General features: G+C 45.4%; 1 protein-coding gene across 14 annotated transcripts in view; it reads right to left on the reverse strand.

The window, feature by feature from the left end:
- The window catches only part of EML1 (EMAP like 1), a 205,113-nt gene that overhangs the window by 51,117 nt on the left and 141,168 nt on the right, over positions 1–12,828 (reverse strand). For all 14 annotated transcript variants that reach the window (XM_032287432.1, XM_032287438.1, XM_032287440.1 and 11 more), the window contains one exon: positions 11,450–11,584. In XM_032287432.1, coding sequence (XP_032143323.1) covers positions 11,450–11,584 — 135 coding nt within the window. The remainder of the gene's footprint in view (positions 1–11,449; positions 11,585–12,828) is intronic.

Consider the following 12,828-nt stretch of genomic DNA (forward strand, 5'->3'; position numbering starts at 1 on the left):
ACCTTGTCAGCTCTGTGGCTGCCGTGCTGACTCAAAGCATCCTCCTACAGAAATTCTCAGAAGCCGCCAGCAGGTGGCAGTATACCCTGTCAGCTCTCTAGCTACTGTGCTGACTCAAAGCATCCTCCTATGGATATCCTTAGAAGTAGCCTGCCCATAGACAAGAGATGATGCAAACTGCACCCTCCTTACTGCACACTGCCCACCTCCTTGGTGACCTAACGGGGGTGGACCCCTTGTTGCACACTGCCCACTTCTTTGCCTCAGTCACCTAACGGGGTTGGGCCCCTTGCTTATCGCTCAGGTGAATGTCTTGACCCTATCACAATCCTTAAGATGACCTCACTCACTACTCTGCCCCCTAACCTATACCCAATAAATACAGACACTTCCGGATGTTCGGGGCCTCGCCAGTCTCTGCTTGTAAGTGGTGTGGCCCCCTGAGCCCAGCTGTCTTTTTAAGTCCTTTGGTGTCTTGTCTCTTTATTTCGTGGATCCAGCACCTCAGCACAGCGACAGGGGACACCCCATGACCCTGTAGGGCTTGACCCTACACACTATATTGCCTGCTGTTCTGGAAACCTGGTCCAGCAGGCTCCGTGTTAGGCGTTGGCTCGTGGTCCCTCCTGAACTATCCTCCCCAAAGATAGCGACTCTCGGGCCACTGCTTTAGCAGCATGTGTGTCTTCCTGCTCCCTGCTCCACACTGCAACCCTCCTCAGGCCTGCTCACCACACCCCTGCTCCTCTGCCTTATTTTCCTCTATGGCACTTACTTGCCCCCTGCCTTCATTTTGTTTCTCCCACCAGGAGACAATTCCACAGGGGCAGGGATCTTTCTGTTCCTGGCTATATTCCCAGGACCCTGGACAGCAGACAGCCCCTGCCCTGGTGTGAGGCCGGGAGCTGCTGTGGAATTCCTCTCGGCTCTCCCTGTCTTTAGCCTTCAGCAGGCCCCAAGGATCTGTGCCTGGCGGGTGGTGGTGGGTGGGCTCTCAGCAATCCTGCCTCTCCCCAGGACACAGACAGCTGCTGCCGGGTACCTGGTGTGGGGCTTGGTGTGCAGATGGAGTTTCTCTCCGTTCTCCAGGTCCTCAGACCTCACTGTGTACCCACCCCTCAAAGGGCTGTCTCTCAGCTTTCCTCGTCCTTCCATTGGGGGTGGCCAGCTGCTGCCTGGCACTTAGCTCCAGGCCCCGCGCGTGGAGAACGTCTCTCAGCTTTCTTCCTCTGTCCTTTGCGAGAGCAGGCCTGGCACGCCTCTGCCTCAGTGAGTCTCTCTCAGCTGCCTGTTCTGCTCCCAATCCACCATGCACACTCACTGAAGTCTGTGGAAAAGTAGAGTGCATGTGTGTGGGGAGGCGGGGGGGGGGTTCCCCGTGAGCCCGGAGTCCCTGAGAATTCTGGACTCTCCTGCCAGTCCACACTCAGCCCTTCCCATTCCTATAGCTCCAGCTGTTTTCCTACTCCCATCTATGAGGGCTCCCCTTCTCTTCCTGCCACTCTGCCAAAGACAAAAGCAGCCGTGGGGCTGTCCTCCTCTGGGGGACTAGCCACTTTTCAATAACATTTCAGTTCATTATGCTACTTTCTGCCCTGTGCTCCATGGTGGGCTTAAAATAGCTATGGTATTGTAGGTACCTGAATTACTCTCATTTTTAGGGTAGGCATGACATTCTTTTCATTTTCTGTGTGCTAAGCGGAAGCAGAAGAAATCTTAACTCCAAATTTCATATATAATATTAGATTTACAGGCAGAAGGAGGTGAGGACAGAAGGAAAGCTAAGACAAAAGACTACGAGGCAAATCTAATTACAGAAGCATAATCGAAGGGAAGCCAGGTAGGGAATCAAAAGATGGGAAAACTATTTTTTTTTCATCATGACTTTGATCACAAAAGTAGAATGATGCAAAAGCTACGAACACAGAAATGAGAAATTCAGAACTTTCCCTAGAGACAGAAAAATGCAATTATGAACTATGTTCCTCCTACAGAGAAAATCTGTAGGGGAATCTGAACTCTCTGTACAGAGAAGCTCATGGACCTTTGACACTGAAGAGCTGTAAGAGGAAGAATGAAAGATTTCTATCAACAGATTAGGATGCAGGAATGTTAGTAACTCAGGTCACTGAGAGAGGTACCAGGCGGTACTAAAATGCTTACATTTCTTTAAATCATGCTCTAAACAATGTATCACTTTGTGGTATGCTGCATTTAGAAAATATATTACTTCTATGTTTTATTATTTTAGAAAGTCGAGTTTTTATTGAAAAAACCCAGCATATTTGCTGTCTTAGAACCCCTTACTGCTGCCAATGCACCATTACCTTTCCTAAAAGGCAAGACTGGGAGGAGGTCATTTCACTCATGCGTGCACATCTTAGAACACACTCATAAAATGATGATAAATCTTCTGAACAACTGATACAAAGGCTAACCCACAGATGTGCAGGATAAGCAGAAGAGAACATTAAAGGCACTGTGGCCTCTCAACAAAGTCTGCTGAAGGGAGCCGTACACAGAAAGCGCATCTTTCCCAGCACTATTTGAAACATTCTTGAGCTGCGAATTCACTTGGAGTGGGAGATGATCACTTCTCAAGGTGTTATGTAATTCTTCTCTGATTCCCCATTTTTTGATGAGCTTGATGGAAAAAATTAAGCAGGTGACTTAACATCCCCTCAATAGCTGGGGTGTGGCTCCATGAGGGGGAGGAATCCCCAGTCCTTTCCTAGGAAGGGTGAAGGAGCACCAGGTGCAGAATGAGCCTTCATTCATCCCCTGCCAAGTGTGGAGTCAATAAAGATGCCCCACACCTGCCCCTGAAGCCCAGCGGAGAGAAAGGGTTTCCCTTCCAGTGAACAAACTCATCGCTTGGCTGTTCTGGCATTAAGCTGTGGCCATATCTCCAAGACGAACGGTGCTGCAATCCAGTGCAGCTCCTACTGCTTGTTTTGGCAGGAAGGAGACTTGCTGAAAGAGCGTGGCTGTATGCTCCCTTGAGCTCGATAGTTCAAGAACTGATATAAGACAAAAGCAGTCCTTGGGGACTCACAGAGGATGTGGTACACTTGAATCTTCACCAGACCAGTAGCTATATGGGGAAATGGTAGGAGAAGACTAGACATCTGCCCCAAGGAAAAACTCCTGCCCTGAGCTAGGAGGCTTACACCAACAGACAGCAGCACAGTCAACACCGCAGATGCAGCTGGGACCATGAAGGTGTAAGTCCAAATCCCTGTGCTCACTGCGGACTCTAGGCACAGGGATGGTCTAGGTGTGGTTGGTTTTCTACCCATCTGATAAAGCTTTTAATTGCTGCGACATAGACTGGTGTTTACAAGGAGAGTACAGTGGACGACGTGTCCAGGCTGCAACTCAACAGATATTCACTGTGCCTCTCCTCTGTGGGGGGACTGCTCTTAGCACTTACTTCTATGTTAACTAACCTAACCCTGCATTCCTGAAAGGGGGCTCTGGGGTCGGATCCTGCAGGTCTTTGACACGTGATAATATGTGTAAGGAAGTCCTGGGCAACTAGGATCAGAGCAGAACCAATAGGAGCCACGTGATGTTTGGGCAGAGATACTTGCTTTTGAAAATGATTACTAAGGCTTGATAGAGGAGGAGTCCATTCCAAAGTTAAACATGTGATTTCCCTACAATTTATTCATCCATAACAACTTTGGCTCTTGGAATAACATGACTTCTCTTTTGGGGGTAGGGGCAGGGTCTGGCTGTGTCGCGCAGGCTGGAGTGTAGTGGTGAGATCTCAGCCCACTGCAACCTCTGCCTCCTGGGCTCAAGCCACCCTCTCACCTCAGCCTCTCAAGTATCTGGGACTACAGGCATATGCCACCAAACCCAGCTACCGTTTGTATTTTTTGTAGAGACAGGGTTCCACCATGTTGTCCAGGCTGGTGTCAAGCTCATCTGCCTGCCTCGGCCCCCCAAGTTGCTGGGATAACAAGTGTGAGCCACCAGGCTTGGCTGCATGACTTATTTTAGAAACGACTTCACATGATGAAATAAAGTTCCTGCTAGAAGTCAGAATACTCTACCATGGAAATAATGACTCTATAAAAATTGTCCTTAAGCAGCTTTTTATTAGAAATAGGATCATTTAAGAACTATCTATTCAAAATGTTTAGAAGTCGCTGGAGACTTTATTGGGGACAAAGGCGACTGCTTCATAGCCATTTCCAACCAATACTTCCAGCTTAACATGGCGGAAGGAGCACAGGTTTTGAGGTCAGCTGTATCTGTGCTCCAGGGCTTGGGTAAGGGGCTTCACCTCCATAAGCTTAATCTCCTTAATCTAAAAATGGCAATAAAACCACTGTAAGGAACAGAGTATTGACATGATTAAATAAGATGTGTTACAATGCACCCTACGTGTGCTATTAATTAACATGGCTTCCCTCTTTCACTGCAAAAACCTTTGTATTTCCTCTTTCACTTCCCTTTCGCTGCAAAAACCTTTGTATTTCCAGACTCCTCACCTAACAGTCTCAAAACTAAAACAATATGAAGAATATTAGCACTTATATTTTGAAATGTATTAAAACATAATGACCCCATGGCTTGAAGGGTGAAACAATTTTTTCAGTAAAAAGATGCTTAAGTCTCTTATGTTCCAGTGTAAATGTGGTGTTAAAATTGTCTGCCCATAGGTGGCGCTGTTTACATAGTTCTAGAATGGCTAGGGCTTTCAAATGAAATGCAGTCACGGGCCACACACGGGGGTTTCTGTCAATGATGGACCACATAGATGTCCGTGGTCCCACAAAATTATAATACTGTATTTTTATGGTATCTTTTATTATTTATATACACCAATATTTAACACTGTATTACCACTGCCTGCAATATTCCCTGCAGCCACATGCTGTACGGGTCTGTAGCCCAGGAGCAGCAGGCTGGATCATCGGGCTGGACTATGAAGGTTTCTGTAAAAACACACTCTGTGATGTTCACACAACGAGGAAAGCCTAACAACGCATTTCTCAGAACATGCCTGTCATTAAGCGATGCCCAACTGTATACAACATCTGTCCATCCATTCAACAAACAGTTACTGAGCACTCACATTCCCCGGGTACTGTGCAAAGCACTAGAGATACAAAAATAAGAACAGCACGGCCTGGGCCCCCAGAGCCTAAGGGAGGGCAAGGAGTGTGTGCAGCATGCTGGAGGGAGGAGAGCCACAGGGTCACAGATACAGTTAACAGGCAGTTACACCACCATCTGAAAAGCACCACTCTCAGGGTGGAGGGCCACGGAGGTGCCCAGGAAAACAGAATCCTGAGTTGGGTCTGGAAGGATGAGCTGGAGTTCATTAAACAGTCACCTTCCCTGCCCCCATCCCCAGTTCCAGATACCTCTGCCTGTCACTCGGGAGAGGGGAAACCCCTCCCACTCCAAGGTGCTAGAAGGTGTTTGCCTTAGAACAATTCAGTAAGCTATGAATTTGCTTGTGTTTTTCTGCATCTGTGCTTTATTTTACAATAAAGTAAAAATAATTTTCTAAATACGCTATCTTCTTACTTAGATCGGCATTTCTTTAATTAGGTCTAGGCTTGATCCCCCATTCATGCGTTAAGGGCCACTGGTATTTCCTTCTCAGACCCTTCACCATTTTTCTCTTCTGTGGATTATCTCGTTCTCCTATTTGTGCAGGTCCTTGGGAATTAAGGAAAGTGGCTCTGCAGGCATCGCGCCACCGAGATTTGTGAGGAGAATGAGTCTTTCTGTGCTGCTACTTCCCACTCCGTGCCGCGCCTTGGACTACGTCCTGTACACAGCAGGTGCTCAGTCAGTCCAGCACAGCAGTGAAACTGGAAGAGCAAGGTGAGAACAATTTTCAGAATTTCTGACTCCTCGCTTTTCAGGCTGAGATAAAGGCAGAAACAGGAGCTGGGGAATTCCAAGACATTCCCAAGGAAAAAGGCCCCGCAAGCGAGGGAGTGGGATGGACACAGGTGTGCAGGCCGCAATTCCCGCAGTCTGGGGTGCAGACACGGTGCCTGCAGCTGCCGCTGTGGTGAGCCGACCGCAGACCAGCTCTGCACGAGGCTCCTATGCAAGGGGTCTTAGGCGCTCAGTGAGGCAGGTACCACTTTTACTGCTACTGAGGAAAACCCCAAAGAGATTAAGTCACTTGTTCCCAATGACACAACAAAGTGGCAGAGCTGGGATTAACACTTGGCTGTGACAATGAAGGCCCATCATTTTAACCTTCTTTGGTAGTGATCAGAGCAAAAGGATTCATTCACCAAATGCTTGTTGAGCACCTACTGTGTGCTAGGCATTGTTCTAGATGGTGGCCAGGTCTGAGTGGATTCGTAAAACTTGTTGGTACCTACATGTCCCATTAAAGTACTTTGGGCTGGAAACGTGATGAACCACATCTAAAATAACATTGCAAGAGTGCAATTATTCACACAAAGACATGCTCACATAGCAAATGAAAAAGGGGTCCCAAACTATGCAGAAGAATGGCATTTATGTCAAAATTATACACTACACTCATACAGTACCCTGGAAATAAAGTCCAGGTGGAAATGTAATGACTGTTAGCTGTGAGTTCTCTGAGTGGTGAGACTGCAGGTGATTTTCATTTCTTCCTTTTTGTGCATCTAGATTTTTGTTTTGTTTTTGAGAAAGGTCTCACTCCTATTGCCCAGTCCAGAGCACAGCGGTATGATCATGGCTCACTGCAGTTTCAATCTCCCAGGCTAGAGCAGTCCTCACAAGTAAGTGGGACTGAAGGCATGAGCCACCACGCCCAGCTAATTTTTGTAGTTTTTGTAGAGATGGGGTCTTGCCATGTTGCCCAGGCTGGTCTCGAACTCCTAGGCTCAAGTAATCCACCTGCCTCAGCCTCCTGAAGTGCTAGGATTATAGGAGTGAGCCACCACACCCGGCCTGGATTTTCTAAAACAAGTTACTTGTATAATAAATAAATGACCTCAAAAAGGAAAAAAATCTTGCTGGGGAAAATGAGCGATGTGTTGGAGAGGCATGCACGTCAGGGCACAAGAGGGAATGAGGAGCCAGCAGACGAAGGACCCAGAGCCCCAGCCAAGGATTCATGTTGAGCTGACGGCAGCAGTGATGCTATCATAAAGGAAAAACAACTGTGCACCCTGAAGGGCCCTAAGGTGAAATCGTCAAAAGACAATTTTATCAAATGCTGGAGCTTTAGAAAGGACACGAGCTCAAGGTGTCCAACCCAGTGGTTCTTGGCTTGAGAGCTGCGATACGGGCTGTCTGATCCAGCGTTGAGGGGCGTAACATGAAGGGGTACCACACCTTACATGTCAACGTCTTCACTATTTTGAGGTGTTTTTTTTTCATGTTTGTTGACTCCAAAGATGGGCAGTTTATATCAAACTTGTCCAACCCGCAGCCCACTGGCCATATGCGGCCCAGGACGACTTTAAATACGACTCAACACAAATTCATAAACTTTCTTAAACATGAGACTTTTTGGCTATTTTTATTTTTAGGCTCATCAGCTATCGTTAGTGCTCGTTTATTTTATGTGTGGCCCAAAACTATTCTTTTAATGTGATCCAGGGAAGCCGAAAGATTGGACCCCGCTGATTTATATGTATGTAACAACAGTTTCTAGCACATGACTGAAACATCCTTACTGTATCAAAATCAGCTCATTTCAACAACTTTCAGTAAAGCTGAAACAGTGTCTTGCTTACAGAGCTGACATACTCATTCCCCTAAGACTTACAAAGGAGGAAGCAGCTTGATAATTGAAATACTTTATCAATCTAACAACATCTAACATGAACTGGCCTTCTAAATAGGCAGCCCATTTTCTATCTGATGCAAAATACTTTTTAAATTGAAAAATATCTCTATCAGATTAGTTTACTGGCTACATTTTACAAGCCTTCCATCACAATGTTATTGCCAATTCCCTATTTAAATGTCTTTCATGATGACATGAATCACTATGTAATTAATATTCATTTATCATCAATCATACATAAAGTAAAATATTACCATACACTGCTTTTGTTTTTAATGGAGGTTTTGTTGGTGCAAAGATTAAATGCTGTTAAAATTTTGTGGCTTGTTACAAAGTATTCGAAAAAGTTAAACATTCTAAGAGAAAGGTCTACCATATCACAAGAAAGACTCGAATCTAGTGACCATTTGTAAAGAAAATGAGACATGGGAGCAAGAAGACTGAAACTATCATAAAGAATATAGTTTTGGCCAGGTGCAGTGGCTTATGCCTCCCAGCACTTTGGGAGGCCAAGGAGGGTAGATCATGAGGTCAAGAGATCAAGACCAGCCTGGCTAACATGGTGAAACCCCATCTCTACTAAAACTATAAAAATGAGCTGGGTGTGTTGGTGTGTGCCTGTAGTCCCAGCTACATGGTAGTCTGAAGCAGAAGAATCGCTTGAACCCGAGAGACAGAGGTTGCAGTGAGCCGAGATCAGGCCACTGCACTCTCCAGCCTGGCGTCAGAGCAAGACTCTGTCTCAATATTTTTATGAAAGTAAGACATATTTTTAAATAAATTATCTCAGAAAAGGTTAATATTTAGGACTTCACAAACACTATTATTTTGTGTTCAGTAGTAAGAGTTGTATAATTTATACAGAATGGCTTTCTATCTGCTGTATTATATGTGCTGAGATGTAACTGTTTTTCTGAAGTAAGGAGAGCCTTTTTCTAATATGCGCCTAAGTGCCATATGTGCGAAAGACAGCTTTGCACATGGCGTGTGAGAAGCTGTGAGCTTTATGGCTAATAATCCGTCGTGGCTGAAAGTTAAAGCACTGCCTGTGTGAATGATTTGCTTCTTCTACAAAGCAGCACAGAGTGGAAGCCATCCCTATGACATCAGCACTCTCACTCACGTGCATCCTAATGAGCCTTCCTGAGTGGAAGAGAATGGGGCTCTGGAACAGCAGACAGGCTGGGATCGCCCGTAGCCCAAAGACCAGCTCCACCCGACGCCTTATTTAAGAACTGTGAACATCACAAGGATATCTGCAATATTTTACTTCCCCTGACCATGTTAGACACAAGTGCAACCCAAATTGTGACAAAATCTAACACCTTCATCTTACAAATGAGGACAATAAAAAGTGAGAGATTTTAGAACGCCCCACTGATTATTTTCCTCCATTCCACACAAGTCTGTCTTTATAACAAATATCACAGTGATGACCGCCATTTACTGAGTGCCAAGCCCTATGCTGGGTATTTTCCTACAAGTTAGCTTATTTATAAGAGTCAAGGGAATTAGGTATAAATCCCTAATTTGCAGAGGAAAAAACTGAGGCTTGGCAACATTAAGGCAGAACTGGATACACACCCAGATCTTTCTTTTACTGCAGAGCCTGTGCCCTTGCCACCATGTCTCGCTGCCTACAGGAACCCAATAAGGACAATCTTTTAAATCGCAGGACAGCCTGCGGGAACAATGGACACGTCCGAGTGAACAATGGGGAAGAGGCATGGCATCTTGAGTCCACTGAACGCAGTAATGTTTAAAACAGGAATTACGTGGGGGCTGCCTCCTACGCTTTCCTTCCTCCTGTCCCGTCCCCAGAGTGCCACTGCTCAGCAAGACTCCAGCTCTTCTTTGGTGCTAGGGTCCAAGCACCCTAAGCGTGAGGCTGCGCACACAGGAATACAGAGGAAGAAAGGCGGGAAGGGCTCAGACAGCAACTGAGTTACCAACTTTACCTTCACTTCTACTGCGTCTTAGCTGCTTCCTTCTGAGTTACTGCAGCTCTTACTCCTATGGGCCCCCTGTCAAGACCAGCAATTACCTAAGAGGAGACAGTAACTGTCTCTGAAGCCCCTTCGGTACACGATGCATGAAACTTGGCCAGCTCTGTGCTATGCTCGCCTCAGCCATGCCTGGGTTCTAACGAGACAAAGAGTTTATTTTTAAATGGACATGTTTAGTTGCCTGAATTAGTTTGGGAACATGATTAGCAAATTGTCCCAGTCCCTCATTTCCAAATCAAAATTTTCTACTGTGGCATTTTTCAAAAATCTCTTTGTAAATATATTCTACGGAAATATTTACCCAGTACATTTACCAAAGCCATAGGATTTTGAAGATAAAATGGATCTGGAGTTTACACAATGCAGATTCTTTTTGGAAATTCTTAATAAAAATCAGATGTGCAGAGGAGGAGCCAAGTCTCTGAGAACTGCCAAGATCTAGACATTTCAGGTCAACTTCCAAGCTTACCCTGAATTAAAAGAAGTTTTGGGCTATGTGGCACCTCCCACCAACTCACACTCTGTTGCCATTGTAACCACTTGGCCTCATTTCCAAGGTATTATCACCCCATTAGCATAATCTTCTGATAAGAAGTACTAATAGTCTAAATGAGAAGAAGACAGAACACATGTTAATCGTTTTTTAAATTGTTAATTGACCATGGACTTGACCTGCTACAGATGTGAGAAGTGTCTCTATGCTTTCTACAGCAGACATCTTTTAGGAATAAAACTGAAAAAGAGTTTAAGCTTCCTTTATAGGACTGAATCACCATGGATTTACAAACTTGGAATTTTTACAGCCCGTGGGTTGGAGTCGATTGCTTTATGACTAAGCCTTCTCCTTACATGAACATTTGGGGAAAAAACACACATGCTCAGCCTCTGAAACTGAAATTCCTTCCTAAGCTTTACTAAACAGGGAGAAAAAAACTAAAGTACAATGTTTAAAAAGTTAGAACAAAGTATAATATTAGGTAGAAATACATAGAGAAACTGGATCTTCTTTACAGAGTATATTATATGATATAAATATATTATACAGACATAAAACAAGCTGCTAAAATACCAAAAGGTAGCATTCAGGAATAAAATGTTACTATTAATTTCACTGATACATACCATAATCCATTATAAACTAACCTCAAATTTGGAGTACTTATATTTCACGAAACCGTAAAGGAAAATGGTTCACATTTCTGGTGTTAGCATCCATATTAAACATAGCCTCTGATAAATCATAAAATTATAACTTTTCAGCCACTCTGTCTCAGAAAATACTGCTGATGAACTTAAAGCAGTCCATTAAAATTAACTTTAAAAGGTCAGGAGAGTGTACTAGAAATAAAAGGTGCTCATGGAGAAATTCAGAATGACTTCCCCAGTTCCAGGTCCTTGGTGCTAAGAAATTCTCAGGAACTACTTATGTCCTGAGTGCTGGTAATCTTGAGTGACAGTTTTTCTACCTGGACAGTAGTTGATGTGAACTGTGCCTAGCAGCTGCCCTCAAATGGCTGTTTGATCAGTGCTTACAAATATCTCAGGAGAAGGCCTTCTTCTCCAAGAGTGCTCCTAGCTTGTTGGAATATGAGGGGATCTTCTGACTCCTCTCTGGGGACAAGAGGTGCTAAAACATCTGAACAGCAGGAACTGAGAGATAAGATGTCCTTACCTTTCACTGTTCTTTTTGCCACTGGAAGAACTGCTGGTAGAGCCTGTGCGATTCCGGTTTCCTTTGGAATCCCCATTGCTTTCCCTTCGACCCCCAGGAGATACTCGTTCAGAAGAGCTGGTCCTCTTGATGTTACTAAGAGTGGAATGGAAGTGACAGTGAACTCCTTAATATTGTGATTTTATTTTATTGCTAAGCACACAAATACGTACACAGAACATCATACTTCCACATGGATATTCCAAAGACAGACCTAGCTACGGAGATCAAAAAGCTTTTCAGAGTGTCACGTGGAGTAACACCTCTGCCCTCTGCCTTTGTAACTGAGGCCACTAGTACAGTTCACAGTCACGGAGGAAACAGAGGCATGAAGACTTCGGCAGGACCGTGTGAGGGCACTCCAGGGGCTTGGAGGGAGGCAATCCTGCCCTCGAGCAGGCTTCATCCTCCAGGGTGTCCAGTCTTTTGTTTTCCCAGGGCCACATTGGAAGAAGAAGAATTGTCTTGGACCACACATAAAATACACTAATGCTAACACATAAAATACACTAATGCTAACGACAGCTGATGAATTAAACAAAAAACTGCAAACAAATAGCGTACTAAGAAAGTTTACAAATTTGTGCTGGGTGGCATTCAAAGCTGTCCTGAGCCACACACGGCCCACAGGCCCGCGGGTTGGACAAGCTTGGTCTAGATGGTGGTGTGCAATCGGGGAGGGGATGGTGCCCCCCAGGAGACATCTGGCAATGTCCGGTGAGAGATCCTTCTGTTGCACAGCTGGGGGTGGACTGCTAGTGGCACGTAGTGGGTGGGCGCCAGGGGTGCTGCTAAAAATCCTACACAGCCTGGGATAGCCCCATCCACAAAGTATCACCGGGCCCCAGATATCAATAGTGCTGATGTTGAAGAACTCAGGCCTAAAGGCACTCATGTGACAAATGCTAACAGGATGCCACGGGTAACAATAGAAATGTTCCACCCTATGCACAATGCCTTCATTTGGAGGTGGTGTCCATGTAAGTGTCCAACTTCCTTCTGTAGGACCAGAGGGACTAGAGTGCTCTGAGGCCTGGGAAGGTGGCCTGGGGAAGGCTTCCCGAAGACTGCAAATTTCTGGGAAAGATCAAATGAACAGCTTGAATGTGTTGTTATGACACAGATGGAAAGAGCCCGCTCTAGGAGAAGGGATCCCCTATTCACAGGGAATTCGCAGGCATCAGGGGTAAATCAGAGCCCACGCATAGGTAAAGGCTGATTGTTCCCTCTTAGAGCATGCTATGGACTGCTCGTGTCCCCCAAGTTCATGTGTGGAAACCCTAACGCTCAACGTGATGGTGTTAGGAGGTAGGGCCTTTGGGAGGTTATAAGGTCAGCAG

This window comes from Sapajus apella, unplaced genomic scaffold (genome assembly GCF_009761245.1).
Source record: "Sapajus apella isolate SASKATOON/1434 unplaced genomic scaffold, GSC_monkey_1.0 scaffold20, whole genome shotgun sequence".
NCBI lineage: Eukaryota > Metazoa > Chordata > Mammalia > Primates > Cebidae > Sapajus > Sapajus apella.